Below are 27,944 nucleotides of genomic sequence, written 5' to 3'. Positions count from 1 at the left end.
GTGAATAAGTTATGTCCAGGTATCTTGTAGTCCCTTCAAACACTTCAGTATCAAAAAACTTCATAAATATAATAAGCAAACACTCAGTGTTCTCATTCAACTTCTTCCTTTACTCACACAATCAAATTACTCCAAACTTTTCATTCATTATATCTATTGGTATTGAATGTTAGTAATATAACTTAGTTGTTACTAACCATTACCTAGTTGTTACTGAATTGTAGTAAAAATAAATAAGGTATAAAAATTAACTTGCAACATAACAACAATCACATATTTGACAACAAAGCTTTTAAAGTGAAAATCTTGTAAAGGGGCAAATCACTTGGGACCGACAACCCAAAATTTTCACTCTTCTAAAATGAGCTCTGCTAGGAGCTAACCTTGTAAAATATTTACATACACATTGTTAATATGACCTTTTTTGTAGATTTATACCAAAAGATCATCTAGACCTTATTACTCCTTGATCTTGTCTAAATATGACCTGATTTAAAGGACTTCCAAACATCACTAATCAATGTTACCATATAGGATTTCACAGACTTATTAGGTCCACTCGACTAATGGGATTTTTCTTTGCTACAATAATTTAAAAGCAATAGTATAAAATGATTTGTTAGGTTTAGCACTATCTTTCTTAATTAGATCTCCTTTATGCTTTCTCTTTTTGATCTCCTTCTTTTGATCTCTTGGTTGATTCACACCTTCAGTCTTTCACTTTTTCCTCAACTTTGCTTGGTCTTATCCTTCTCTACTTAGTTCTCCTAACTCTTATATTCTTCAACAACTTCACACTTTGATTTTATTTCTCCAAAAAATTCACCAATGATCAACATGCAACCATCAACATCAGCAACCAAAAAAATTTCTCAACTACTCCTTAAATAGTTATCTCTATACTTCCAAACTCTTCCAATTATTGTTGCTTAATCACAATCATTGATCTCAGGTTCATCACATGTAACCATTTAGAAAATAGAACTTTCAAAGAACTTTTTTCTCATCCTTATCCTCCTTCAATCTCTATCATTAGGTCTTCATTTTTTTTTTCAGTCCTTGATCTTGTAACAAACTTTGACTCATGCCTTTGTGCTTCTTGAGATCATTCTTTATTTCCATCAAAATTCGGCTTCAGATTCCATCTTTACAAAAAAAAAAAAAAAATCTTGTTGTTGCTTTGTGGATATAACATTTCACACAAGTAAAACATCACCCAGACAATATGGAACTCGCTCAGGTAACACTCAAGTTTCACTTGCTTAGCCAAATGCTTAATGAATACAATCTTCCTTCTTTAACCTTGTCACTCGATGTAGCTCGTATAACACTTTACATTACAATATTATATGTTTGTAAAATATTCAAACCAACATTACAACATTATTTTCCAACTCATTCAAGTGCCTATTAAATGCCACACTTATCAACTTTGTCTTCAACACACTTCCTTCAAATCCTCTTCATCAATCTAATTGATATAGCACTCTACTGAGTTAGCATAATGTCTAATCAAATAAGACTTGTCATGAATGACAACATAACAATTGATATGACTCTTTTACATACATTCATGGGATTCTTAGTTGCATCATCAGTTGGGGCTAACAACTATAACCAAAATTATCATCCCAATTATAAAGGTATTGGCAAATTAGTTTACATAAATCCTCGCAGTCTCTTTCAAAAGCCCAACAAAATATGTGTCACGATTAAGAAATTTAACAATCTAAATTCAATAATGAAAATTTGACACCCTTAATAAAACTTCACCTTTTTATTCTATTTTGATACAAATTTGACATTTCAAGATTTAAATTTGAATTTATAAACTCATTGTCCCATGTTTCATGAGTAGTGGTAAACAAGAACTCATCTCTAGGGAGAATGAATAAAATGCTTGACACTCATTACATCTAGTGGATGCTTGCATCATTAGCGCTATGAATTCTCACGTATGGTCTCCATTTCCCTATCAATCTCCATATTTATAAGAAACTTCATTTATTATTACGATTGCCTTATACTAGACATGGTTGACAAAGCCTACCTAGTAAGATCAAGTTTATTACGTCATAATCAATTGTCATTATTCCCTTTTTAAATAACTTGAATTTTTGTGAATTCTTTAAATCTAATAAAAATATAAACCATTAAATTTTTTAGTTTCTTTCTAGTAGAACTTTTATTTTTTATAAATTAATATTTTGAAATAGATTTAATTAAGATATCTATATTGATTTAAAAGCCACAATGCTTAAATAAAAACTTTAAAGATGTTGGATTTGAATTTATTTTTAGAGTAAGATAAAATAGAATGAAGGTTAAAAGAAATGATAAAATATTCCATGTTTGACTCTTTGCCTTAACAAAGATCTAATTATTTTAATTTTAAATTCAACATATGCTTATTAAAATCCCAAATAAATGCTACAATTGTTTATGCTGCATGGAGAATGTGCCATTTATAGTAATTATTGCAATGGAAGTTGATAAAAAAAAAACCTTTTCATCAATGTTTCGAATCACACTACGTGATCCATCATCAGAGAGCAAGAGGTGTAAAACAATGTAAGTGATCTCGTAGTGTGATTCAAAACGTTGATGAAAAAATCTTTACACAATCTAATCAGAAACATAACTATATTATGATGGCAACGGCTACCCAGCCAGTTATTTCGACTGGCTGGGTATGACGTCGTTTATCTCCGTCTGTCTACCTCTGGACTGTCCCGTACCGTCAGCCATCTATTTTTGTCAAAAGTTGTATAGTTAAAATGTTAAGTGGCTTGTGTGGGCCCTTGAATTGCCCAACTCTCACAAATGCTTTTATCCACTCCACCATTTTCTGTTTTCTTTTGACAGTACTTTAAATAGGAAATAAGTTTTGACTACCATGTAAAAAGGAAATAAGTTTTGACTACCATGTAGAATAATATTCCTTACTTGTAGCACGTTCAAACCCATTACATTAAAACTCATATCTCACTAATAAAGGGAATACTTTGATTTTTCTTTTTTAATCAAACATTTTATATATATTTTAAGGTTTAGCTCAATGGCATAATATATTCTTATTTGAATATTTAGATTGATGTAAAGAAAGTATTTTGTTTAATTATAGATAATCTTAAAATGAAAAAGATAAAAAAAATAATTCAAATATATTTATTATCTATTTAAAAATAATATATTTTTACTAAAAATTTATTTATAACTAAATATTTATATTTTTGTGATTGTTTAGTTAATTGAAATAGATAATTCATAATTAATATATAAATGATGGATTATAATATTTTTATAATTTTTTAGTAAATTGAAATAGATAATTAATATTAAAATGATGTATTAAAATGTTATTAATTAAATCATTCTTAATAAAAATTAAATATATTAATTACAAAATATTGAAAACATTCATTAATTTAGAAAAAATAAAATTTAATTTTATGGTTATATCTATATTAATTATAATTTAGTTATATTTATAATTATTAATATTTGGTCCAAATTTTCTATTTTGATATTTCCATTTTTTATGATTTGAGTTTCTATTATTGAAATTACAATGTATTACATTTTTTTTTTATAGTGAAAATGAAAATTTTAAACAATAATATATGAGAAAAAGAAAAAATTAGAATATTTTTAATTAAAAGTCAAAAGTAACATGATATGCATAATTATATTTAAAATTTTACTTAATTAATATGTAAACTTAAATTATTTTTATAAAATGTGTTTATAAAATAAATAAAAAATAAAAAAGATAGTTATTTTAATATAACCACGTTATGAAAAGTGTTTAGATAACATAACAAAAAACTCCTAAATCTAGGTGAAAATTTTGAATATGGAAAACTTAACACTAAATAATTTAGCCAATAATGTATAGAGTATAAAATTTATCAAGAAATAATTTTTTTAAAGAAATATTCAAATTATTAAAAAAAATTGTTTGTGATTGGTGAGAATTAATTAGTTTTACAATAGTATATTGGTAATATTAGAATTTCACCTAAATATTTTGTCAATTTTATTAAAAGATTATACCAATCAAACATTTTTAATCCATTAAATTTTAGAAAAGTAATTCGAAAAAACTATTTTGTTAAAAAATTTACAATTTCATTATATAAATTATTAATTTTGTTTTTATAAAAGTTGATTGAAACTATAAAAATTAATAAGAATATTTATAATTGTCAAAGTATATTATAAAGTTAAATAGACAAAAATTATTATTATTGTTAAATTTTGTATATTAGATACAATCTAAGTTAAAATTGTTCTTATTTAATCATATATTTAATTATATAATTTAAATTAAATATTAAATTATTTAATCATTAAATGAAAACAATATGAACATAAGATTGTATCTTATAACGAATTTAACATAATTTTTTTACATCAGAATAAATTTTGACAATTATAAGTATTCATATTTACAATTCATAATTTATTTTTAAACTTCATATTGATATTTGAAATTGCATTTCTAATATACTATTATTCAATATATTTTAAATCTATTTTTTACCCTTATTAAATATACAAAAAAGTGTTATATTATTTATTTACAATTATTTACTATAATGAATAGAACATATAATAATTTATTTATTTTGCCCCCCATTTAATTGGTCTAATCAAAGGGCACAAATAAAAAAAAAATAAGGCGTGGGTAAACATGGCACACAGGAAAGTCAAACAAGCACAGATGAAACAAGCACTGAATTCAATATAAATCTATCAAATTTGCGTGACGGTACGAAAGTTTGCAAGTCGAAATAACTAGCTGGATAGTCGTTGCCCTATTATGAATATCATAAATTGTGGAAATCTGATCACATTTTAAAAAAACCTTTCTAAGTTTGGTGAATGTCGGCTGTCACGAGTCTCACGCGACAAAAACGAGACTACTTGTAATACGTCATTAAATATTCTTTTCAGTTTGGAGCTATAGTCCCCAAAGCTTTTTCTGTCCCTTTTTAAATGCCTCGAAGCTACCAAAATTTGAAATTAAGCTTCGCAAGTCAACTTGGAACTTTCCTTGTGATTAATCTGAAAACAACTATGGTCCCTCAATTAAATGTTTCATAAAGGTAGATTATAATATATTCTGAATTCCGTGAAGACGTGTCTCTCTCTGCTCTCTCTGCTCACAGGCCGTCTTCAAACGTCATCGCAAAAAACAATTATTGATTAAGCCAGCATTTCAAGGGGTTTTCCGCGAAGAGCAACAAGATGCTCGCTTTACATTCTATTTAATCATCTCCAAAACATCAGAATGATTACAATCCCAAGTCTTGCAGCAGAGCAGAGGGCCTCACCGATTTCTCTCAGAAAAATTCTTCTCCTAACTACCAAAATGAAGGTATGTTCTGTTCTCTGGTCACATGAGGTTTTAAAATTAGTAAATTTTAGTAATGGAGAATTAAAATCATTCAAAAATATATATATTTTTTAATTTAGAATAAAATTAATATTTTTTCAAAAGAAATTTTAAATCTTAAATTAATTAGAAATATATATTTCTCTGTAAAACAATTGACTGATTTCTCAATACTAAATTTTATATATTTTAAAAGAAGTCATAAATTCAAATCATTACTAAATTTATATATTTAAAAAGAGATCTTAATTTAAATTTTATTAAAAAAATTGTATTTCTAAAAAAAATAACAAATTCAAATTCGACAGTTACTAAAAACCAATTGTAAATCCAAAAACAAATTGCTTGCACTAAAGAAAAATTAATTCCATTTCCATTTCAACTTATCTTCTTAACCTTTCTTAAAAATTTGCAGAAAATGGTACTAAAATTGACGATTGAGGAGGAGAAAAGCAAGAGAAAGGCGCTGAAGGTAGTTGCAGCGGTGGACGGTATACTTTTCCCCTTTCGATTTCAAATAAACCCTAGATTTATTTTGTGCTAGATGATCTTATGAATGGAAATTTGCATTGCAGGGGTGGATTCTGTTGCCGTTGACATGAAGGAGAAACAGATCACTGTAATTGGGGAAGCAGATCCTGTTTCTGTGGCCTCAAGACTGCGGAAATTCGGATTTGGCTACGCAGAGCTCCTGAGCGTGGGGCCCGCCAAGGAGGAGAAAAAAGAGGATAAAGATGAGAAAAAACCAGAAATTATCCCAAAAATTGTGTATGTCCCCGTGCCGTATAATGGCTACAGCTATATGAGTGATGAGAATCCGAACGCCTGCACCATCTTATGAATCAAAGCTATCAGTATCGCCATATAAATCCTCAGATGTCCAGCCTTACTCATATGTGGATGAGAGCTGGCGGATAAAAGATGGGGTTCAACCAAAACAACATAGCCAAATATTTGGCAGAAATGTTGATATATAATCTGTTCTGTGTCGTAATTACATCCCGCTTTTAGTTCTGACGTCATACTTTTCTGTTGTTTGGGGAAGTTTAAACTTTTAAGACTATTCGAGAGCTTGTGTTACCTCTTGAAGTTTTTTGTGATTTTGGCTAGGTTATGGAAGCTTTTACAATTTATTATTTAATATTAAATTAAAATTATAAATTTATTGTTTTGTAAATTCTAAAAGATTAATAAATTAAAATATTCAACCATTCTCTCGAGTGCATAGCCATTTATCTTGGATGACATCATACAAAGGAAATATTTGAGAGACGGTAAGAAAAGTTAAACTAGTTGCCACTTAAATTAGAAAACTAGATCTAGTCATGTTTAGAGATGTGGTTCCCTTAGTATTTTTAATGGTTGCTTTTTATGTTTTGTGATGTTAAATGAGGTGTTTATAACATAGATTTTGGTGTTAAACTAACTTTTTTTTGCATTTTTGGATAAGGTGATGTAGAAGAAAATAATTGTGATACAGTTATAATTCATTTGAGTAGTTTTTGAGTAGATTTAGTGACTTATGTTTTAAGAATAAGTGGTTCATAAAAAATGACCCCATCTTTCAAGAGAATGAAAGGAACATTTACCATTCATTGCATTTAGGGAGACCATTCATTCCAATACTACTCCCAGCTCAAAAATGCTTAACAACAAAGTTTCTTCTAAAACAAGTTCAATTTGCTTGCAACATTTTCGAAATACACATTCATTAAAATAAAATAATTTTAGATTAAAAAATAACTTATCATGCATTTTATGAAGTTCATTATTAATTAAGCCAACGTCTTATTCTATTATTTTTACACATATAGAAGAATTGTGTTGTCCCTTACTTAATTAGATTCAGTAGAACTTTTACTTTCTTTATTTTTCCTTCTAATTTAATATATTTTTACCTTTTTTTAAAATTTAATTATATAAAAATGTGAATGTTATTTTTTAAAAATGCAACCTTACGAATATAAATAAACTTTTAAATTAAATTGATAAATCATTGAAGCATTGAAATAAGGGTGTACCAATATGAGAAATCCATGTTGTAGAGTATGGAAAAATTATCAATAACAAATTTGAGGTTGATCCCTATAGTATGGAGCAAGAAATTTGAGGAATTTGATAGTATCATGAAATTAGTGTTGGCTACTTTATTTTTTTAGACAATTGTTCACAATTGGAAAATGAACTAATTGTTTTGTTTATTAAGTTTAAAATTTAAAAATGTATAAGAAGGATATAATTATTTGAATTTGTTGTTCATTGAATTTTACTTTTTGGGAGAAATTTTGTCATGCTCGATTTTAAAATTTTCCATTAGCTTTTCTATCATGCTATAAAAATATTTTTATTAGTAATTTTACTCTATTCTTTGGGCTCACCTTTTAAGATCAAACTTTGTTTTCTTCTTATATGAGATGTTATTTTAATTAACTACAATACAAAATTATTCAAATAATGATGTCATTTTCATATTAATTATAAGATTTATTTTGAGTAAATTATAATAAAATTGTAAATCAATTATTTTGAACAATTGAATAAATTTTGTGAACCAAATTGATTGGGAGACATTTATTTATTTATTTAATTAGATGTTGGTGATTATCCAAAAAAAATTTATGGTTTTATTAGTCCCACCTATATATAGGAAGTCTTATGTTTTCACCTCAAATTCTTACTATTTATTTTCTCACACTCCACAATATTAAACCACAATTGTAATGTCTAGTTCTAATTTTTATTTTTATTTTTATTATTTTAAAATATTGGATAATTTGATTTGAAAAAATAATAATAAGTAATATGCAAACAATAAATAATTGAATAAAATTTTAATATTTCTTTAAAATTTTATTTTTAATTAATTATTTTTAATAATCAAGGTTTATAAAATATTGGTACATATTTATATCTATAAATTTCTATATATTTATATTTCTATATTTTTTAATATTTTATAGATTTATACAATTAGAACTACATGAGCCTATAGTTATATGAAATATCAACAATATTTAGATTTTCATAATTATGTTAACAATAACTTAACCTTTTTTGATGGTACAATTTTTAATGTATCACTTTATCATTTTACTTATAAAATGTAATGTGTAAAAACTCATTTCATAATAAATTATCTTTACTCTAACTCTATAGAGCCCTTGTTTTCCAAAATATTATTTAAATTTGAGTTTTTAAAGATAGATCAATAAGATTATTATAGAGTTTGACAAGTTATTTAGAATATTACATTTTTAATAACTGGTATAGTTTATACAAAAATATATTATTTTTGTAAGGATGAAATTAATTATATTTTTAAATTAATTTAAAATAAAAAATAACAATCCTATCTACTTGTGTATGTGGTTGATGGATGTGGCTATTTTCCATATAAAATGCAATCTTGAAAATGTAGATTTTTGTAAAATTTTCAATATATGATCTATATAATTTGCACCCACTTGTATTATAAATCCACAAAAAAAATTTCAAAAGGAATTATATGTTTATTAGATTTGGTGTAAAATTTCTAGCAAGCTATCTTTAAGATTTGCACCCCATGTATTATAAATTTGAAGAAAAAATTGCAAAGCAATTAATTGTATTCATTGATCAACTACAAAATCTTCTAATATATTCTATATGAAAATTAATCATTGTTAATTGCATTCATTGATCAATTACAAAATTTTATATAGCTGTAATATTTACATATATTTTCTATTAATTAAATTACAAAAGTAATTTTTAATAAATAACAAATCAAATTACATTAACTTTAATAAACAAACAAAAAGTGAAAGATAAATCATCTCCACAGTAATGAAAGTGAAAAGATAAATCATCTCCAAAGGTAAAAATATAAGTTAATTTGTATTAAATAATCTTTACGATAAATCATCTCCAAAGGTAAAAATATAAGTTAATTTGTATTAAATAATCTTTACTCTTGTGACCGAATGCTTGTTTATTTACTTGTTATTCAAACCTAACAACAAAGTTTTCTTATTTATTTATTTACTTGTTATTCAAACCTAACAACAAAGTTTTCTATTTATTTATTGCTTGATGTTCAAATATTAAAATAAAAATAAAAATCTAAGGTATTGAATTTTAAACTAGTGAAGTCACTCAGAATGAAACCTAGTAGAAATGATAAATAAATAATCCATTTGAAATTTACCTAAAAGCAATATGCTTCTTGAAATTCCACTCGTTTAAAAAGTCTTCATGAGTCTTAGTAAATGATGGCGCCCGCGACTCTCCACGGGTTTCTAGACGTCACTAAATAAATATTCCTGTCAGTACCGGCAAGTCCACAAAATCTATTTTAGCCTACCTTACATAAATGCTATGAAGCTTCCAAAAAAACTTAAAGAGACTGGACTTTAGTTTCGCAAATCAACTAAGTTCTTTCTTCGTAATTGCTCTCAAATTCTCAATTCATTCTGAATCGGGATCTGAAATCTTCAAAAGCTGGATTATAATAATTTTAAAATCCGGCCAAGGGTTTGTCTCTTTCTGCTCACAGGCTGTTGAACCAAGCCAAACCAAGAACCATTATCAATTTAGGGGTTTCCGCGAAGGAGAGCAAACTTCTCGCATAGCATTCTATTTATACATCTCCCATACTCCAAAATCATTGTACTCGCACGTCTCCGGATTTCTTAATACGGATACCACAAAAGTTCTGCAGCGGAAAAGAGGGAGAGATTCGCCCATTTCAGTGAGCGAAATTCTTCCCCAAAGATTACTAAAATGAAGGTACGCTCTACTGTTCACTTAGCTAAATGTGATTTCTGTTCCTGGATCCATGTTCAAATCTGAACCTTTGTTCAAAATTTGCAGAAAATGGTGTTGAAAGTGACGATTGAGGACGAGAGAAGCAAGAGAAAGGCTTTCAAGGTTGTTGCAGCGGTGGAAGGTATTTACAGTGTTTTTTTTTTTCATTTTCTTTCAAACCCTTACCCTAGCCATAATTTGACGAATGGAAATTCACATTACAGGGGTGGATTCAGTGGCTGTGGACACGAAAGAAAACAAGATCACTGTAATTGGGGAAGCAGACCCTGTTGCTATTGCCGCTAGGCTGAGGAAATTCGGATTTGGCCACGCGGATCTGCTCAGCGTGGGTCCTGCCAAGGAGGATAAAAAAGACGACAAGAAGGACGAGAAGAAAGATGTGAAAAAGGATGAGAAAAAACCAGAAACCCCGAAAATCCTTTATGTTCAGGCACCTTATAGTACTTACAGTTATGTCAGTGATGAAAATCCCAATGCCTGTACCATCTTATAAACTCGCTCTTCCCTTGTGTTTTAAGCTCCGTTTTCCAAAGAGGGATTTTCCTGACTTCAGATCAGGGCTTTAGGGCTTAGATAAGCTCCTGCCACGTTTCTTTGGGGGGGCAAATAACCAAACGAGCTCTCGGGAAAAGACTGTTTCTTCATTAAACATCACAAATTTGGCGGAAAAGTGAGCTCTGGTATATTTCTTTGTGTAATTATACCCAACTTTTTCTACTTTCTAATTATACCCAACTTTTAATTCCTGATGTCAGAGTTGCGATTATTTTTTGAGGTCTGTGTTACCTTTACAGTCTCTTTCTCATATTGTCTAGTTTCTTGACTTCGGGAAATATTTGCTTTATGGTTTGAAAAGATATGGTCGGTGTCACATTAATTTATATTTAACAAAAGCAATTCTATTAATGCAATCAGATTTCCACAATCCATGATTTTCATCAACGTTTCGAATCACACTACGTGATCCATCATCAGGAAGAGAGAGCAAGAGATGTCAGAGAGCAAGAGATGTCAAATTATGTCTTCATTGGAGACGTGGTTATAAACAACAATTCCTACTAAGTGTCTTGGATTACATGATGTAGAGGAATATAATGTTATGTGAAACTTGTAGTCAATTGTGTTTGCCCTACAACGCATTTGATGTGGCTTAATTATAAAATAAGGTTAATACTTTATTAAAAAATATTTAGTTAATAAGAAATAAATTTGGCTGCGGCATAAGTTAAAAAATGTTTGATAATAAAAAATTTTAAAATATAAAATAAATTAGATTATTAATAATTTTCAATTTAAATAACATAATATTTACTAAAATCTTTTAAATGATTAATAAAGATTATTTAAAAAAATTTACGTTATCAAAAATGAAAAAAAATCATTTAAAAAAACTTTATCAAAAAGTTATTATGATAAATTAAGAAGAAAAATATAAAAAATAATTACTACTCTAACAAATATCTAAATAAATATTTAAAGAAAAAACTAAACTAATATAAAAAATAAATTAAAATAATTTAAAAACTAAAACCTAAATCAAATCACTTTAATAAATTATTTTTATTATTAATAATTTTTAATAAAAGAGAAAAATTGAAATTCCTTTCAAACTTTTTTGGGATACAACTTGTCTTCCTAAGGTAGGCTTTTTTTTTATGGCTAGCGCCCCAAAATAGAATATTGACAGTTGACAGATTAGCTAAATTCGGTGTTTTAGGCCCTTTGAGGTGTGTGCTATGTAAATAGAACTGTTAGGACATGGATCATCTGTTATATAAATGTCCTTTTGCCGAGGCCTGCTAGGACTAGCTTAAAAATAGGTTAGGGCAGTCTACTATGATGTTAGAATCTTTCACAGATTTCCTTAAAGCCTGGCCCACAAGCATGATTAAAGAAGTATATAATAAACTATGGAATTTATGCCCCTCTATTGTGGCTTGGGAGATCTAGAAGGAGAGAAATCGTCGCATTTTTCGTGAAATTGAATTGAAATTAGAAGAGTTACTATTAAAGATAGAGGCATGTATAGTGGAAGTGATGAATTTCCATCTCAAGAAATCCATGAAAGAGGAAGGTTCTTTCTCGATTTGGGATGATAAATGAAGAAGAACTAGACCAACTTGATTAATCCACCTCTTGTATACTTTAAGAAAAGTAAGGAGGAAAGGAATAGGTGCAGATGGGCGCCGCCCCCCTACAGATGGTTCAAACTCAATTTTGATGGGGCTGCTAGAGCTAATCCTGGGGTGGCAAGTATAGGTTGTATCATTAACAATGATACAAGTAAGTGGGTAGGAAAGAAAGCTTTATCCATTATGCCTACCTCTAACAACTTGGCAGAGCTAGAAGCTTTGGACAAGGGCTTGTAGTTATGTCATGAATTAGGTTTGAATAGGGTCATCATTGAAGGTGATTCTTAGATAATCCTAAATGTGTTTAGGAAGCGTGTTACCCCCAATTGGGTCTTTAACTCAAAATTAGGCGAAGTTCTTGGGCTTATAGATCAATTTGAGGAAATTCAAATATGTCATTTTTTCGAGAAAGAAATCAGAAAGCAAACAGTTTAGCCAATAAAGGAGCTGACGAGGTAAATTTTTAGATTTATAATGATGGATAATTTATCTCGCCCTAGTGAGATTATCCTTATAGGCTTTTCCCTCTTTCCATTTAATAGGTTAATATCACTTTATATATTTGTTCTTATCTTCTAATCTCTGTTTGTTGGTTAGGTCTTGGCCTTAGTATGTAGAGAGTTCCCCTTGGTATAAAATTTTTATCCTATTTTGTGGACTTTTTGAGATTTGGATATTAGCCCATCATTTCCCTCTAGTTTTTCTATCATTAGTAATGGTGGCATTTTATTGGTCATTACTTGTTCTCAAGGTCATGGGTATTTGATTATAGCATTTTGGATTTTCCTCGTGACGAGGATGGCTATCGTCAGCCAAATGAGATCATGCTAGGTTGGGATTCTAGAGGGTTCTCCTGTCATTTTTATTGGAGTCATTTTCCCTAAATACTGGTTGATTGAGAATAGTGAACATGGATTCGAATGTTTATGTATTCCATACCCTGAATCTTGCATCATGGTGTTTTGTGGGAATGTCAAACCGGAATGGTGAAATCGGATACTAAATCCCATGGACAACATGGCAAGAATTGCAATTAGCAAAGCAATCGAGGAGGAGTTCTTTGACTATATGTTTACATCGAGAACCAATAGTGACATAATTGGTTCATTCATCGGATGTATGGTAAGGGAAAAGGTGAACTCTTAGGATACTATTCGTCTCTGCCGCAACATCTTTGACCCCACATGGAGGAAGGGGCTAGAACAAGTAGTATGCAGTATTGACAACAAACTGAGGATCCCACTGCCAGAGAAGCACATGGAATTCCCACCAAATTTGCCAGAGCTAAGGGTTGTTTTCTATCACCCATCCTTAATTATTCGAGAGAATTATGCATTTTATAGGGAATGGCCCAAAATGGAGGCCAGTATCTAGTTCCTTCTTCACTAGAGGGGCATTGCGGAGGAGGAGAATAAAGATTAGTTAATCAATTACCTGAAAGCAGTTAATGCTTATATTCAGCCTGGGGTTTCTTTTGAAGATCTAGAAGCCCTAGATTTCTGCATGCCAAATGCGAAAAAGACCAGTAGGGAAAAATTTGATTTCAAATTTCCCCTTATTATCAAGTTGAGAACACTAATGACATTTCAGATATCATAATGGTATACAAGAAATAAGCTATGTTTAATGTTTAGGTAATATATCGCAGTTTGTAATAGTCAGATTATATGATGTTAGGGTTGGCATTTTCTGTATAGCTTCATGCCTAGTTTTGGTTTGTATTGGTAGAATTACATATATGTATATAGTAGAATACAAGTGGAAGGTTGTATACAGATCTTTCTATCATTATGTAGATATTAGATCCTATGACTTCTTCTGGACAATGTAAAGCAAACTAGCTATATGGTCTTTATATAAATAGTAATGGTTAATATATGTGTTGGGTTCTTGGTTAAGAGTAATAGGTATGGTAAATGGATAGTAGATGGTGATTATTTTGATTAATGCTAGAGTTGGATATTTTATTTCGATTGTAGGTTTTATAGACTGTTAATATTTCACTGAAATTATATGGATGTAAGGCATGTACTCTGCTTACCTTAACTCAACTTAGGGATCCTATTTACTCAAATTGGGGAGGTTTAATATCTGGACTACAATGATAATGTAGTAGATAATAGTGGGAGTGAATCTAATCATGTTGAGGGTCTTTATATTGTCCTCTCAATTGGATTTTATCGCTTAATTGAGCCTTCAATTTTTTCTCATATTCACTAATTCTTAGGGTCTGATGTAGATTAGTCCATCAGGCCCTGGATGTATGGAGTATTGAGTCTCTTTAAATAGCTTTACTGATCTAATAATTCTTGGTCTGAAGGGTAGAGGTATCCATTAACCCTATATTGACAAAGATCTGAGGTAATATGAGCTCTTGATGAGTAAGTCAATAAGTATGTTTGGGCAAGTTGTAGTATGTAAGATAAGATTTAGATGGCTTGATCACGATACTGGAGCATCAAGTTGGGGCTCTGGCTCGATATGTCTAAATCTTTGTAGTGATGCTTTTGGTATCTATTTTAAAGCTAGATACTCTAGTCGGTTGTCCTTAAACATGGGATTCTATAACCCAATTTTTAAACTTAAAGGTCGTTTTTAGCTTACTTTGATTATTTTGATTAAAGTGGATTACATTAGGCTTAGTATAGAGAGTATTGTGGATATCGGATTGCTTTCCTTATTCGTTATTAATCCACATGATTATAAACCGCTATAGTTCTCCTAGGGATGTATTTTACATTAGGGTGACTGTTAACAATGAAAGGTGGATTATTTCAAGTATTTTTTTGTCTCTAACCTTGATTTATGGAGGAGATATAGAAAGGATGGTTATCAACACTAGAAGGAGAAGTGAGGCTACAAGGAGAATGTGCATATATATTGATGTACCTACGTGGTTTTGTTAAAGCTTTTACCCAAATGTATAAGTATTATGTCATTAAATTGGGATGCATTCCCAATCCTTTGTATAGATACTGGTTATTTGGTTTGGTGTAATTTGGTGATTGGGGTATGTCTAGGCTTTTAAAATATAATAATAAAGGATGCTTGTCCTAAGCTAGACTAGAGGTTTTCTTCTCCATTCTTTCTTACTAGTGCCCGTTTGAACAAAGATAATTGTTGTACTTTTTTCTTTTATGATAATAAAATTTCAAGGCCTCGACAGTTTACCGATCAAAAAATAAAATAAAAACTATTAATAAAAATAAATATTGAAATTATAAGAATATAAATAGTATTAATTAAAATATTATTCTACTAATATATAAATGAATTTTTTTGGATAACTTAGAATTAAGGATAATTTTAAAAGAGACTTAAATACAATTTTTAAATGGTGATAGAAAGTGGAGAATATGTTAGAAAAATCTAAATAGATAATATAAGATTCAAAACCAAATTAAATTAATATAAAATACTAAATTAAAAATTAACCATTCTCCTAACAATAAGAATTAAAAATCTAATTCTAATATTGAAACAAAATTATATATTGTATGTAGATAATAGTCACCCTACACATATTTTAGCATTGAACGCAACTAAATTGTCAAACCCAATTTACTGTTAGTGTGTTCATGAGATATTACATTTTAATTATTACAATTTCAAATAATTTTAATATTTTAGAATGAAATAATTAAAATGATATAAAAATTATTGATTTAAAAGTTAACAATGATCCAATTGATATTTGAACTCTGGTTGGCACAATGATACAACCACCACCACACTATATTGTAAACAAGGAATAAATTATTGGACACGAAAATTATCCCTCCTATCAGTAGGCCACTACTACTAGCTCATATATTCTATAAAATATAAGGAATGTGAGAGTTATTAAGGCTTTAATTTAATTTATTAAGGCTTTAATTTAATAAATGATAAAAGGAACTATATATTCAAACAATTAAAGCCTTGATAAGATTCATGTGAAAAATATGATAGAAAAGACATCCAAGAAAAATGAATTGATTTGGATGTTAAAATTGTGAATCAAAATTTCTATAACCAATGATATTATTGAGTGGTACCTAGTATTAAATTAAAACTTGTTAATTGATAATAGATAATAATTCCCAAAATTTATATTCAATTATTTTGTTTTTCAGAAAAAATTGTTAAAGAAATTCAAAATAATAATCTAGGCTCTTACTGTTACTGGTAATAAATTTATATTCAAACCAATTTATTTAAATGCATGAATATTTTTGAAAGTCAATATTTTTACATAACTTGAATTTCATTAAAACAATCTGAATTTTCAAAATTTTAATTATAATCAAGATAGAGCTTCCAATATTAAATTTTAATTATAATCAAGATGGAGCTTCCAATATTAAATTAAACAAGAATGTGGAAATGATTTTAAAATTAATAATAAGTCTTCCTCGAGCGTTGAATTTAAAAGACATGATTGTTCTTTCAGTGGATCTGTGGACAGGGCAGAAACCACTCGCAGAAACCACTCAAATCCACACTTTCCTGGTAATTGCTGTTAAATCATTCTACCCTCTGGATTCGGTCGAAAACAATCATCTACCATGACTATCTTATAATCATTCAATGGCAACATTTGAAACCAGTGTCTGGAAATTTCCTATGGAGTCGTCGCAATCCGCCCACAGGCAGTCTCTAAACCAGTCAAATTGCTTAACAGTAGCACAGAAAATGATGCCAAACTGACGGGGTTTCGTCCAAAATTACAAAATGCTTGCTATACATTGATCTGAGGAAAATGATGCCAAACTGACGGGGTTTCGCTCTCAAACCCTAACCCTAGATTTTCTGCTACATTGATCTGAGGAAATAAATATTGAAATGCAGGGGTGGATTCTATGGCGGTGACATGAACAAAAAGAAGATGACTGTAATCGGGAATGCAGACTGATCAGAAATAAATTAGGATATTCAACCAAAGAGTTCGCTTTATTGTTAGCCAATTGTAAAGAGATCAAAGCGATCTCTTTATTGTTAGCCAAGCAATGACTGTTCTTTTTGTATTGTCCGTTCAACTTCTTATGAAATCATAAGATATGGCGATCTTTTGATTTTCTTGAAAATGTATAAAGAGGATTGATTCAGAGTTATATGGAAAAAAAAATATGGACATACATCTGGTTTGGTCAGATTGCCAATTCGTATCAGATCTTATATACGGAGTTCATGGGCAGACATTTCAACGACCAAATTGCCCAACTCCTATAGAGTTCAATTCATTAGATAGCTCTAGTTTGTTCAAATTTGATTGATTTGCAGATACACATCTCACTTGCGAGATTGTCCACAATTATATGAAATTTTATTTAATATTATAAATAAATTAGATTCTTGATATTGTTTATTATGTACAATACTATTATTTTTTGTATTAGTATTGTCCTCTGAATTGAGAAAACTAGATCACAGACCCTGTGAATGCTCAGAAAATCTGGTTTTGGTTTTACAGATTTGATGAGCGTTGGGCCAGCAAACGAGGAGAAAAGAGAGGAGAAGAAAGAAGAGGAGTAGGTCGTGAAGAAGGTAGAGAAGAAAATTGAGAATCCAAAGGTTGTGTTTGTCGAAACGCCTTAGAGTGAGAAGAATCCAAACGCCTGCGGCTGCACCATCTGCTGAATACTCATTTTGAGTTTGTTAGCTTGGGTTTTAACATCTGTATCTTCATCTTCAGGGCTTGCAAATTCACCGGTTTCGTAACTTACATGATATGCAACCCTGTTTACCCTAAAGTGAAATCCATTATTTTAGAAAATGCTTAAAAATAAATAATCTTGCAATGTTCAATTTCAGTGTAAATAAATTTAATCTTTATTTTATAAAGCTTTTTTGAAAAATTATGACAGGATATATGAAAATTTTGATTTTATAAGCTAAAAGAAGTAAAATCAAGCACATTGAGTTATATTTGTACAATCTGTTTTAAAGTTTTTCTACATGAGTTTGTACTATGTATTTTTAGTTTTTGTGTCTAATTGAAAAAATTAAATTTAAGTTCTCTCAATACTTGCACATCACTAAAAAAGATAAGGTTGTTAAATGAGAAGAGGTCCCTTTTTAATCTTCCAAAACTAACATTCATTTTATAGTTGTTGGGCATGAGGATAACCAAGTGGGCCTACTAGTTATTTGGGGTGGGGTTGGGAGTGTAGGGTGTATGTTAAATCTCCAAAACTATCCAATGCTACAATACTATTCATATTATAATTCATGTGATTATGGTAAGGGAAATATCTCTTCAACAATTTTTAAGGTAAATGCACATGTCATTGAAGGTCATGAATTGTGGTTTCATGTACAAAGATGTTCAAATCATTATAAAAGTTAATGTAATTAGAGTCTTGACCATAACAATCTAATTTTCTTTCTCAAGAATATAAGTATTTCCTTAATACTTTAGTTTTGGTATAAAAAAATTTCCTCTCAAATTGCAAAAGTTGAAAGAATCATACATACATCTTAAGTACAAACTTTCTTTAACAAAGAAGTCACGTGCCACTTAATAAAATCTACCTAAAAATTGAATTTGACTCAAAAGCATCTTAAAGAATTTGAGCTTTTGATAATTTTTTCCCTATAATATTACTACTGAAAGACATCTTAAAAATTTAAATCTTGTTAAATGATTTCTATATTATAGTCTATAATTCTCACAAATTAAATTTTTTTAATTGTATTACAACCTTGTAACACCCTATTTCATTAAAAATAAATAAAAAATCGCTTACCTTATTTCTGGGCTTTGGGCTCTTCTCCACTGTTCTTGAATCTCGTTTACTCCTTTGACCTCGTTCCCGTTATTAAAAAAATTCACTCGTTCTTCTCATTAGATCTTGTTCGGTAAGAACTTGAGAGTAGACACGGATGAATCGTCCGCGACCTGCTAGTCGCTGAATGAGCACAGCGGAGAATTTGTCAGTTGAAAACAGAGTTCTGTAGATGTTCAAATTCATTGCCTGAGCTCACCCCTACTCTATCTCGGCTCCATTATCGACTTTAAACTTGATATAAAAATTCCCCTCAAGTCGTAGAAAACTTGCGATCCTCGCTAAATTCATAGCAGCGACCCCAAATCCTCAAAATTTTAAGCCTTGAGCGTCCTCCTTTGCAGATCACAATTTCGACGGCAGATAAAAAGGCCGAGATCAAATGAGAAAATGTGGAAATTAGGGTGAATTCAGCTTGCTGCACTTTTGAGAACTTTCAGTTTGTGTTTCTTTGTTATTGTGAAATCAATTGATATACTACAACTGGAATTTGCAGAAAAGTGTGTTAAAATTGTCGATGGAGGACGAGAACAGCAAGAAAAGAGCCCTAACGGCGGTTGCAGGTGTGCAAGGTATCAAAATCTCTTCTCGATTTCTTCCAAACTCAATACATTTTTAATTCATTATGCTATCTGATCTGAGCGATATTATTCGTATTGCACGTGTGGATTAAGTGGCTGTGGAAATGAAAGAGAAGAAGATGACTGTATCGGAGAAGCCGGTCCTGTGAATGTTGCATCGAAACTCAGGAAATTTGGATATGCGGAGGTGCCGAGCGTGGGACCTGCCAAGGAAGTGAACAAAAAAGACTCCCCCAAAACAGGAGCCTACAGAAGAGGAGAAAAATTCAATTATTATTTGATAAGTAGGAGATAATTTCTACAGTAATTCAAATTGTGATATTACTATTAGGATTTAACTGTGTGATTTGAATCAAACTCATTGACCCATGTTTCATGAGTAGTGATTCAACATGAACCCATCTCTCAATGAAAATAAATTGAACACTCAACACTCATTGGATCTAGGTGATGCTCAGTGCTAAGTGTTCCATTTATTCTCATGAGAGATGGATTCATGTTGAATCACTACTCATGAAACATGGGTCAATGAGTTTGAATAAAAAATCACACAGTTAAATCCTGATAGTAATATCACAATTTCACTATTATTTACTATCCTGCCAATCACTGTTGCAATTACAGGGCTTATGAAGACCCTGTGATTAGTGATGAGTACATTTTTGTACAATCTCCTGATTTGTTTTGTATACAGGGCAGAACTTTTTTCCTTCCAATTAGAATGAGCTTTGTACATTCAAAGAAGAATAGAAAGAAAGATCTCCTCTTTAGTTAAAAAAGAGTAAAAAATAAAAATAAAAAATAAAACAATTTATTTTTAAAAAAAGATATTAAATAATTACATAGAAGAATAATTTTAGTCATAGAGCTTAAGTTCCTTCATGGGACACTGGACTGCTGTCTTAGAATTTGAAGCTTCTTCATAATGTTATGCTAGAGAGGAAAGTTTGGAGGACTGACGGTCTTAGAAACTTTAGAGGATTGCTAATTTTAGTCAGAACAAATTAAAAGAAATCATAAATTTCTTTTAATAATAGAAGGCTATGCTGGAAATTAAGCTTATCATAGTTTGCATGTTGTTTATGCATATAGCTAATAAAAACCATTTTTAAAAGTTTTATTCTCTATTTTTCTCCTTGTAAATAAGAAATTAGCAAATTATTTTATTTTCTTTATTTATAAAACCAATTGTTGAAGTGTAAATTAAAATTTGTCAACTTTTCTATTTTTAATTTTTTTTTTCCCCCTCTATTTTAAGAAAATCAATTCCTATATAAGAACAATTTCTGTTATTGTTATTTGCACAATCAGTTTTTTGACGAAGAAATTTCATTTGCAGAGTCTCTGAATTGTGTAATATTTGAAATCTCCATAGTTTTGGATTGTGAGAGTCGAAGTAAGAAGTGTCTTTTACTCATGGAAGACACATCTGAAAATAGGCCATTTAGAAGAACAGAGACGTCATTATGGCCTGTTATTTATGGTCTTATACAAGGAACAAGACCATTGGATTCAGATTGTTTTATATATACCATGGAAATAGGTCAGACGATAGCTTCTATTATTGTTTTGGCCCTGTCATTGAATAAAATTCTCAAAGCCCAATTAAAAAGTTGGATTGTAGTTTCAGTGACACTTCTTCTTCTATATTTGGGCTACAGGCTCTGGTAACCATTGCTTAACTTCTTCTTCTTCTTCTTTTTTGACCTCTATGGGTATTTTCCAACTCAGTCTTTTCTTTTTCCCTTCATTAGATTGAAATGGGCGATTGATTTATAAAATGTCGTATTCTTGCAGGATGCATGCATCAAATATGCGAGTGAGGAATATGGTAAACCGCAGACATATTTTCTGTTTCTCTTTTGCGCTTGCTAGCAGTATTCAATTATGGATTCAATGTCCTGACTGGTAAGAATAGCTCTTCAAAATTCTGCTTGTGCAGTAAGAGTTTTCTGTATATTAATTTAGCTCTCTTGACAATACCCAGATCTATGTTAAGCTCAACTGCTAATGAACTAACGCCTAAGCATCTTTAAACCTTCTTACTCTAGATTTGATGGATTCTGTGCAGGTGGTGGATGCTATTTCTTCTATCTAATTTTTTCCTTTTCCTACTTTCATGGTTCTTGGAGCGTTATGCCCAAAGTAGTGAGGATTTGCTTGACATACATCTCCTTCAACTTTGGGAGGACGAGACCCCAAGTAGAAGAGGAGCTTCAACTGAAACAATCGATGCTTTGCCAAAATACAAATTCAAAGCAAAAGAATCAAGTGAAGGAAATGGAAGGAAAGATGAGTGGGAGAGTTCAGTTGAGGTTGGCATTATGATGGCAGTTGGTAGTAAGAAAGAAAGGCCCGTTTCAGCTGCTGATGCGGTATGTGATGCTATTTTATGCAACTTATAACTCTAATTTGTTTAGACCAAAATGCTCATCCATCATGTGTTGCTAACTTGCTATGCAGATGTGTTGTATTTGCTTGGGCAAATATAAGGAGGATGAGGATCTGAGAGAGTTGCCCTGCACACACCACTTTCATCTTGAATGTGTTGCTGGGTGGTTGGACAGAGATGCATCTTGCCCTCTTTGTAAACGTGAAATTGGAGAATCCAGTGGAGCGGAGTTTAAGTAGGGAGATTCGGTATATTTTTATGTTGTAGACGAGGTCTGTTATGAATTAAAATGTAAATGAAAGATCTCCTCTCTATTTGAAAAACCTTTCATTTGAGCTCCCAGAAGTTTGGATCTTCTGTGCAATAGGAAATTGTTAGAATTTAAATCTTTTTGAGGCGGTTAAGTTGAAGAGGAAAGTTTGATGATTTTGTGAAATTGTTTAAAGTTTCCGATAATATCAGAGCTGAAATGTGATGTTCATGATAACAATAGCAGTGAAAAATTAATACATTGTAGCGTTTGTTTAGCAACTGGTCTATGGTAATTTCAGGGGTTTCTTCATCCTTAGTTATAACAGAGGATAGTTTCAGGCCCCACTTTGTTATAATCTTTAGAGGATTGACATTTTTAATCAAATAAATTAGAAGAACGATAAATTTCATTCTTGAGACTGTTGCAACTTTGTAAGGAGTAAATTGTTTAAGATTATGAGAAGATAATTTGTATATTGTAATAAATGTAAATTTTAATTAAAAAGTAGTTTAATTATTTTTAGTACTTTCATTGGTGATTTTTAGATTTGATATTTTAATTATTGAAATAAATTTTGTAGATCAATCATGATTTATTAAATGTTTTAGTTTTATTACAAATTTTATATTCATGTAATAAAAATAAAATATCTTTAAATTTATAAATTATAAAAGTATTTATGGTTAATCATTGACTAAATAAGTTTGTATCTTATATCTAAATTTTTCAAAAATTCTTTAGTACATTTTAAACCATTTTCCATTATTGTACTTGATGTAGTGTTGCATTCACTTTTCACAATGAGCTAATTAGTTTTGTAAACTTCTACCAATTATAAAACTATTAAGCAAGAATACCTAAACAACTATTATTTTTATTAAACTACATTAATACGTGATGGTTAGAATTACAATATGAAAATTGAATTTATAAAAGGAGGGTGGAAATTTTTTGAGTAATTAATTGACACTTGTAAAATCTATATATCTAGGCTTTACCTCTCCTTAGCTACATGATCAGTTATACACATACATCAAAATAAAACTAGCTTATATATACCTCTATATATATTACGCCGAGAGTAATCGTTCTCGAGGCGCCTATTTTTATTTAATCCCAAAGTTATTTTAATCGAAGTTGGGATTAATGAAAATAAAAATAGGCGCCTTGAGAACGATTACTCTCGGCGTAATATATATAGAGGTATATATAAGCTAGTGGCAGTAGCAGTGCAATAGGAAAAATATTTACTTTTTATTTTTTATTTTGATAAGGTTACTATAAAATTGTTAATTAATTTTTAATTAGAGTTGTATGAAGCTACTATAAAATTATGATTCAAAATATTTTTAAAAATTTAATATGAGTTTAATATAGATTAAAAAAATATTTTTTATTTTTGGGATATTGTAATGTAAAATGTTATAGTCATACATAGATATATGGTTAGGGACAAAGTTACCATTATAGTTAATGTTAACCTTAGGGATAGAATTAGGGTTAAGGTTAGCATTAGAGTTAGGGTTGGAGTTAGGGTTAGGGTTTGAGCTATGGTTAAGGTTAGGGATAGAGTTATGGTTATGGTTATTGTTAGAGTTATGGTTAAGGTTTAGATTAGAGTTATGTTTATGGTTAAGGTTAGGGTTAATGTTATGGTCATGGTTAAGGTTAGGGTTAGAGTTATGGTTATGCTTATGATTAGGTTTAGTGTTAGGGTTATAGTAAGGCTAACGTTAGGGTTAGGGTTAAGGTTTGAGTCAAGGTTAAGGTTAGAGTTTAAAGGGTTAGGGTTTGAGTTAGGATCAAAATTAAGGTTAGGGTTAAGGTTAGAGTCCAATTATGGTAGAGTCAAATCCAAAGTTAGAGTTATGCTCATGGTTAAGGCTAGGGTTAGACTTATGCTTATAGTTAGGGTTAGGGATAGGGTTAGAATCCAATTATGGTAGAGTTAGAATTAGGGTTAGAGTTAGGGGTAGAGTTATGCTTATGGTTAATGTTAGGTTTAGAGTAATGCTCATGGTTAAGGTTAGGGTTAGAGTCATCATTATGGTTATGGTTAGGGTTATAGTGGGGATAGGGTTAGGGTTAGGGTTTGAGTCAAATATATCTTTTAATTTAATATAAGGAATTTAATTTAGATAATTTTTTGTTTTTTTTGGGATATTGTAATGTAAAATGTTATAGTCATACGTAGATATATGGTTAGGGACAAAGTTAACATTACAGTTAATGTTAACCTTAAGGATAGAATTAGGGTTAGGGTTAGCATTAGGGTTAGGGTTGGAGTTAGGGTTAGGGTTTGAGCTATGGTTAAGGTCAAGGATAGAATTATGGTTATGGTTATCATTAGAGTTATGGTTAAGGTTTAGATTAGAGTTATGTTTATGGTTAAGGTTAGGGTTAGAGTTATGGTCATGGTTAAGGTTAGGGTTAGAGTTATGGTTATGGTTATGATTAGGGTTAGGGTTATAGTAAGGCTAGGGTTAGGGTTAGGGTTAAGGTTTGAATCAAGGTTAAGGTTAGAGTTAGGGTTAGGGTTTGAGTTGGGATAAAAATTAAGGTTAGGGTTAGGGTTAGTGTCCAATTATGGTAGAGTCAGATCTATAGTTAGAGTTATGCTTATGGTTAAGGCTAGGGTTAGAGTTATGCTTATAGTTAGGGTTAGGGATAGGATTAGAGTCCAATTATGGTAGAGTTAGAATTAGGGTTAGAGTTAGGCATAGAGTTATGTTTATGGTTAAGGTTAGGGTTAGAGTAATGCTCATGGTTAAGGTTAGGGTTACGGTTAAGGTTTGAGTCAAATATTATTTTAAATTTAATATAAGGAGTTTAATTTAGATAAAAATATATATTTTATTTTTAGGATATTGTAATGTAAAATTTTATAGTCACACGTAGATATATGGTTAGGGACAAAGTTAGGGTAAGGGTTTGAGCTAGGGTTAAGGTTAGGGTTAGGGTTAGATTCTAATTATGGTAGAGTTAGATTTATGGTTAGAGTTAGGGGTAGGGTTAAGGTTAGTGTTAGGATTAGAATTAGGGTTAAGATTAGGATTAGAGTTAGGGTCAGGGTTAGGGTTATAGATAGGGTTAGGGTAAGGTTTTGGGTTAGGGTTAGGGCTAGGGTCAGGTTTAGGGTTAGAGTATGAGTTAGGGTTAGAGTTTGAGTTAGGGTTAGGGTTATAGTTTGAGCTAGGGGTAGACAGAGCATTATAATTTGGGTTAGGATTAGGGTTAAGTTTAGGGTTTGAGTTTGAGTTATGGTTAGAGTTAGGGTTAGAGCTAGAGCTAGAGTTAGAGTTAGGGTTAGAATTAGGGTTAGGTTTAGGGTTTGAGTTACCAATAGAGTTAATTTTACAGTTGGGTTAATGTTAGAGTTAGGGTTAGGGTTAGAGTTTTGAGTCAGGGTTAAGGTTAGAGTTAGGGTTAGGGTTAAAATTAAAATCCAATTATGGTAGAGTTAGATTTACAGTTAGAGTTATGGGTAGGGGTAGGGTTACGCTTACAGTTAGGGTTAGAGTTAGATTTAGGGTTAGGGTTAGGGTTAATTTTATATTTGGAGTTAGGGTTATATATAGAGAGAGTTATATCAATGTTAAGGTTAGGGTAAGGGGATTGAGTCAAGGTTAAGGTTAGAGTTAGGGTTAGGGTTAAGGTTTCAGTCAGGATTAAAGTTTGGGTTAGGGTTAGAGTCTAATTATGGTAGAGTTAGATTTACAGCAAGAGTTAGATTTAGGGTTAGAGTTAGGGGTAGGGTTAGGGATAGCGTTAGGGTTAGAGATAGGGGTAGACAAAGGGTTAGGCTTAGGCTTAGGGTTAGGGTTAGGGTCAAGGTTAGGGTTAGGTTTAGGTTTAGAATATGAGTTAGGGTTAGAGTTAGAGTTATAGTTAGGGCTATAGTTTGAGTTAGGGGTAGATAGAGTATTAGAATTCTAGCTATGATTAGGGTTAGGTTTTGGGTTACGGTTATGGTTACGGTTAAGGTTAGAGTTAGGTTTAGGGTTACAGTTATAGTTAGGGTTAAAGTCCAATTATGGTAGAGTTAGATTCAGGGTTACAGTTAGTGGTAGGGATAGGGTTACAGTTATAGTTAGGGTTAGGGTTAGGGTTAGAGTTAGAGGAAGGGTTATATTTAGAAGTTTTCTTATGGTCACAGTTATAGTTAGGAGGGGAGTAAGGGTTGAGATTTTAGATTATATTTATTATTATATAAGGTGACCTATATAATAATATGTATATCCCCATGCTCATGGATAAGGTTAGGGAAAGAAGTAGGACCATGGTTATTAGTGTTACATTTACAATTTCATTTAGGAGGGCATTTTGTGCTATTGTTTCCCCCTATTCAACCCATCACTGATGTCTGATCTGAGAGACCTTAAATGGGATAGGTTCTTTGCAGAGGGTTAACATCGCTAAAGTTGGCGGCTAACATTTTGTGTTGGCTCGGTTTCTTCATTGACCATGCTGGATCATTTTTTCTTGGTCAAGTTGATTCATGCTGCGAGATTCGATAACTCTTATTTCTTCGCGAGCTATCTTCCCATCTTCCCAAAAGTGCAAGATGTTGTCATGCATTCCCATTCTAACGTTTCTTTATACGCTAGTGTCTTCAAAACACTCTAAAGCCTAGAATTGCACAAGATGTTGCCATGCATCTCCATTCTGATGCATCGTCATGCTACATTGTTTCTTCAATTCTCTAAAGCCTAGAATTGCATCATGCTACCACGCATTGTCTTTCTAACATTTCCTCACTCCACAATGCTTTCATGAGTCTTTGAGATCCAGAATTGTGCCACATGGAGGGGGTTCGCACCTTTTGTGCTATTTGCTTCATTCATTGGGAGGAATCTCTTCACTACATCTTAGTCATCCATTGGAAATAAAGCCAATCTTGATCGACGAATGTGACTTAATCCTTCATTGGGAGGAGTTTCCTTGTTGCATCTCAGTCATCCTTTTTGAGGGGAGAATCTACATCGACGGTTGCAACTTAATCCTTCATTGGTGAGGATTCATGATGCATCTATGCCGTCTATTTCGAGAGGAAGACCTTCATCGATGACCATCATTCATTTTTGGGGAAACCAAATTCCCCCTTATGGTCAACCTTGCATTTTTTGTGGGAGGTTAACACATCATGTTATCTCTTTTCATAGTTTTCTGCCATCGACATGAAAGTCTTTCCTCTTCTTTCCATGAGTCTCCATTCTAGCACCTCCTTACGTTACATTGTTTCTTCAATGCTCTAAAGCCCATAATTGCGTCATGCTACCACATGTCACCTTTCTGACATTTCCTCACTCTGTAGCGCTTTCACGAGGCTCCAAGACCCAGAATTTTTCTACATAGCAGGGGTCCCCACCTTTCGTGCTATGGTTACAATTTAGATTTTAGGGTTATGGTTAGAATCAAGGTCAATTCTAGAGTTTATAGAATATTTAGAGTTAAGATTAGGGACTAAATATACCTGAGGGTTAGCATTGGGTTGTATGATAGTTATAGTTAGGATTATAGTTAGATATATCATTTAGATTAGGTTTTAGTCAGGGTTTAATTAGACTTAAGATTAGGGTTAGTATCAAGGTGAAGTCTATATTAGGGTTCAT

General features: G+C 30.9%; 2 protein-coding genes across 2 annotated transcripts; both read left to right on the top strand.

Moving 5' to 3' along the window:
- Positions 1-5,200: 5,200 nt before the first annotated feature.
- Positions 5,201-10,838, top strand: LOC149571988 (uncharacterized). The gene is made up of 6 exons (XM_089815759.1): positions 5,201-5,383; positions 5,817-5,892; positions 5,977-6,239; positions 10,076-10,168; positions 10,253-10,328; positions 10,411-10,838. The coding sequence occupies exons 1-6, from the start codon at positions 5,297-5,299 to the stop codon at positions 10,698-10,700; spliced, it is 885 nt and encodes a 294-aa protein (XP_089671885.1). The 5' UTR covers positions 5,201-5,296; the 3' UTR covers positions 10,701-10,838.
- A 10,925-nt stretch (positions 10,839-21,763) lies between these two features.
- LOC149571987 (E3 ubiquitin-protein ligase At1g63170-like) lies at positions 21,764-22,606 on the top strand. Its single transcript, XM_089810335.1, has 2 exons — positions 21,764-22,062; positions 22,151-22,606. Exons 1-2 carry the CDS (start codon positions 21,766-21,768, stop codon positions 22,316-22,318), a joined length of 465 nt encoding a protein of 154 aa, XP_089666461.1. The 5' UTR covers positions 21,764-21,765; the 3' UTR covers positions 22,319-22,606.
- Positions 22,607-27,944: the final 5,338 nt, after the last annotated feature.

The sequence above is a fragment of the Cupressus sempervirens genome, chromosome 2, assembly GCF_028749045.1.
Source record: "Cupressus sempervirens isolate cs-2001-9-10 chromosome 2, ASM2874904v1, whole genome shotgun sequence".
Taxonomy (NCBI): Eukaryota; Viridiplantae; Streptophyta; class Pinopsida; order Cupressales; family Cupressaceae; genus Cupressus; species Cupressus sempervirens.
The sequence above is the reverse complement of the archived record's forward strand: the minus strand, read 5'-3'. Positions and strand labels throughout refer to the sequence as shown.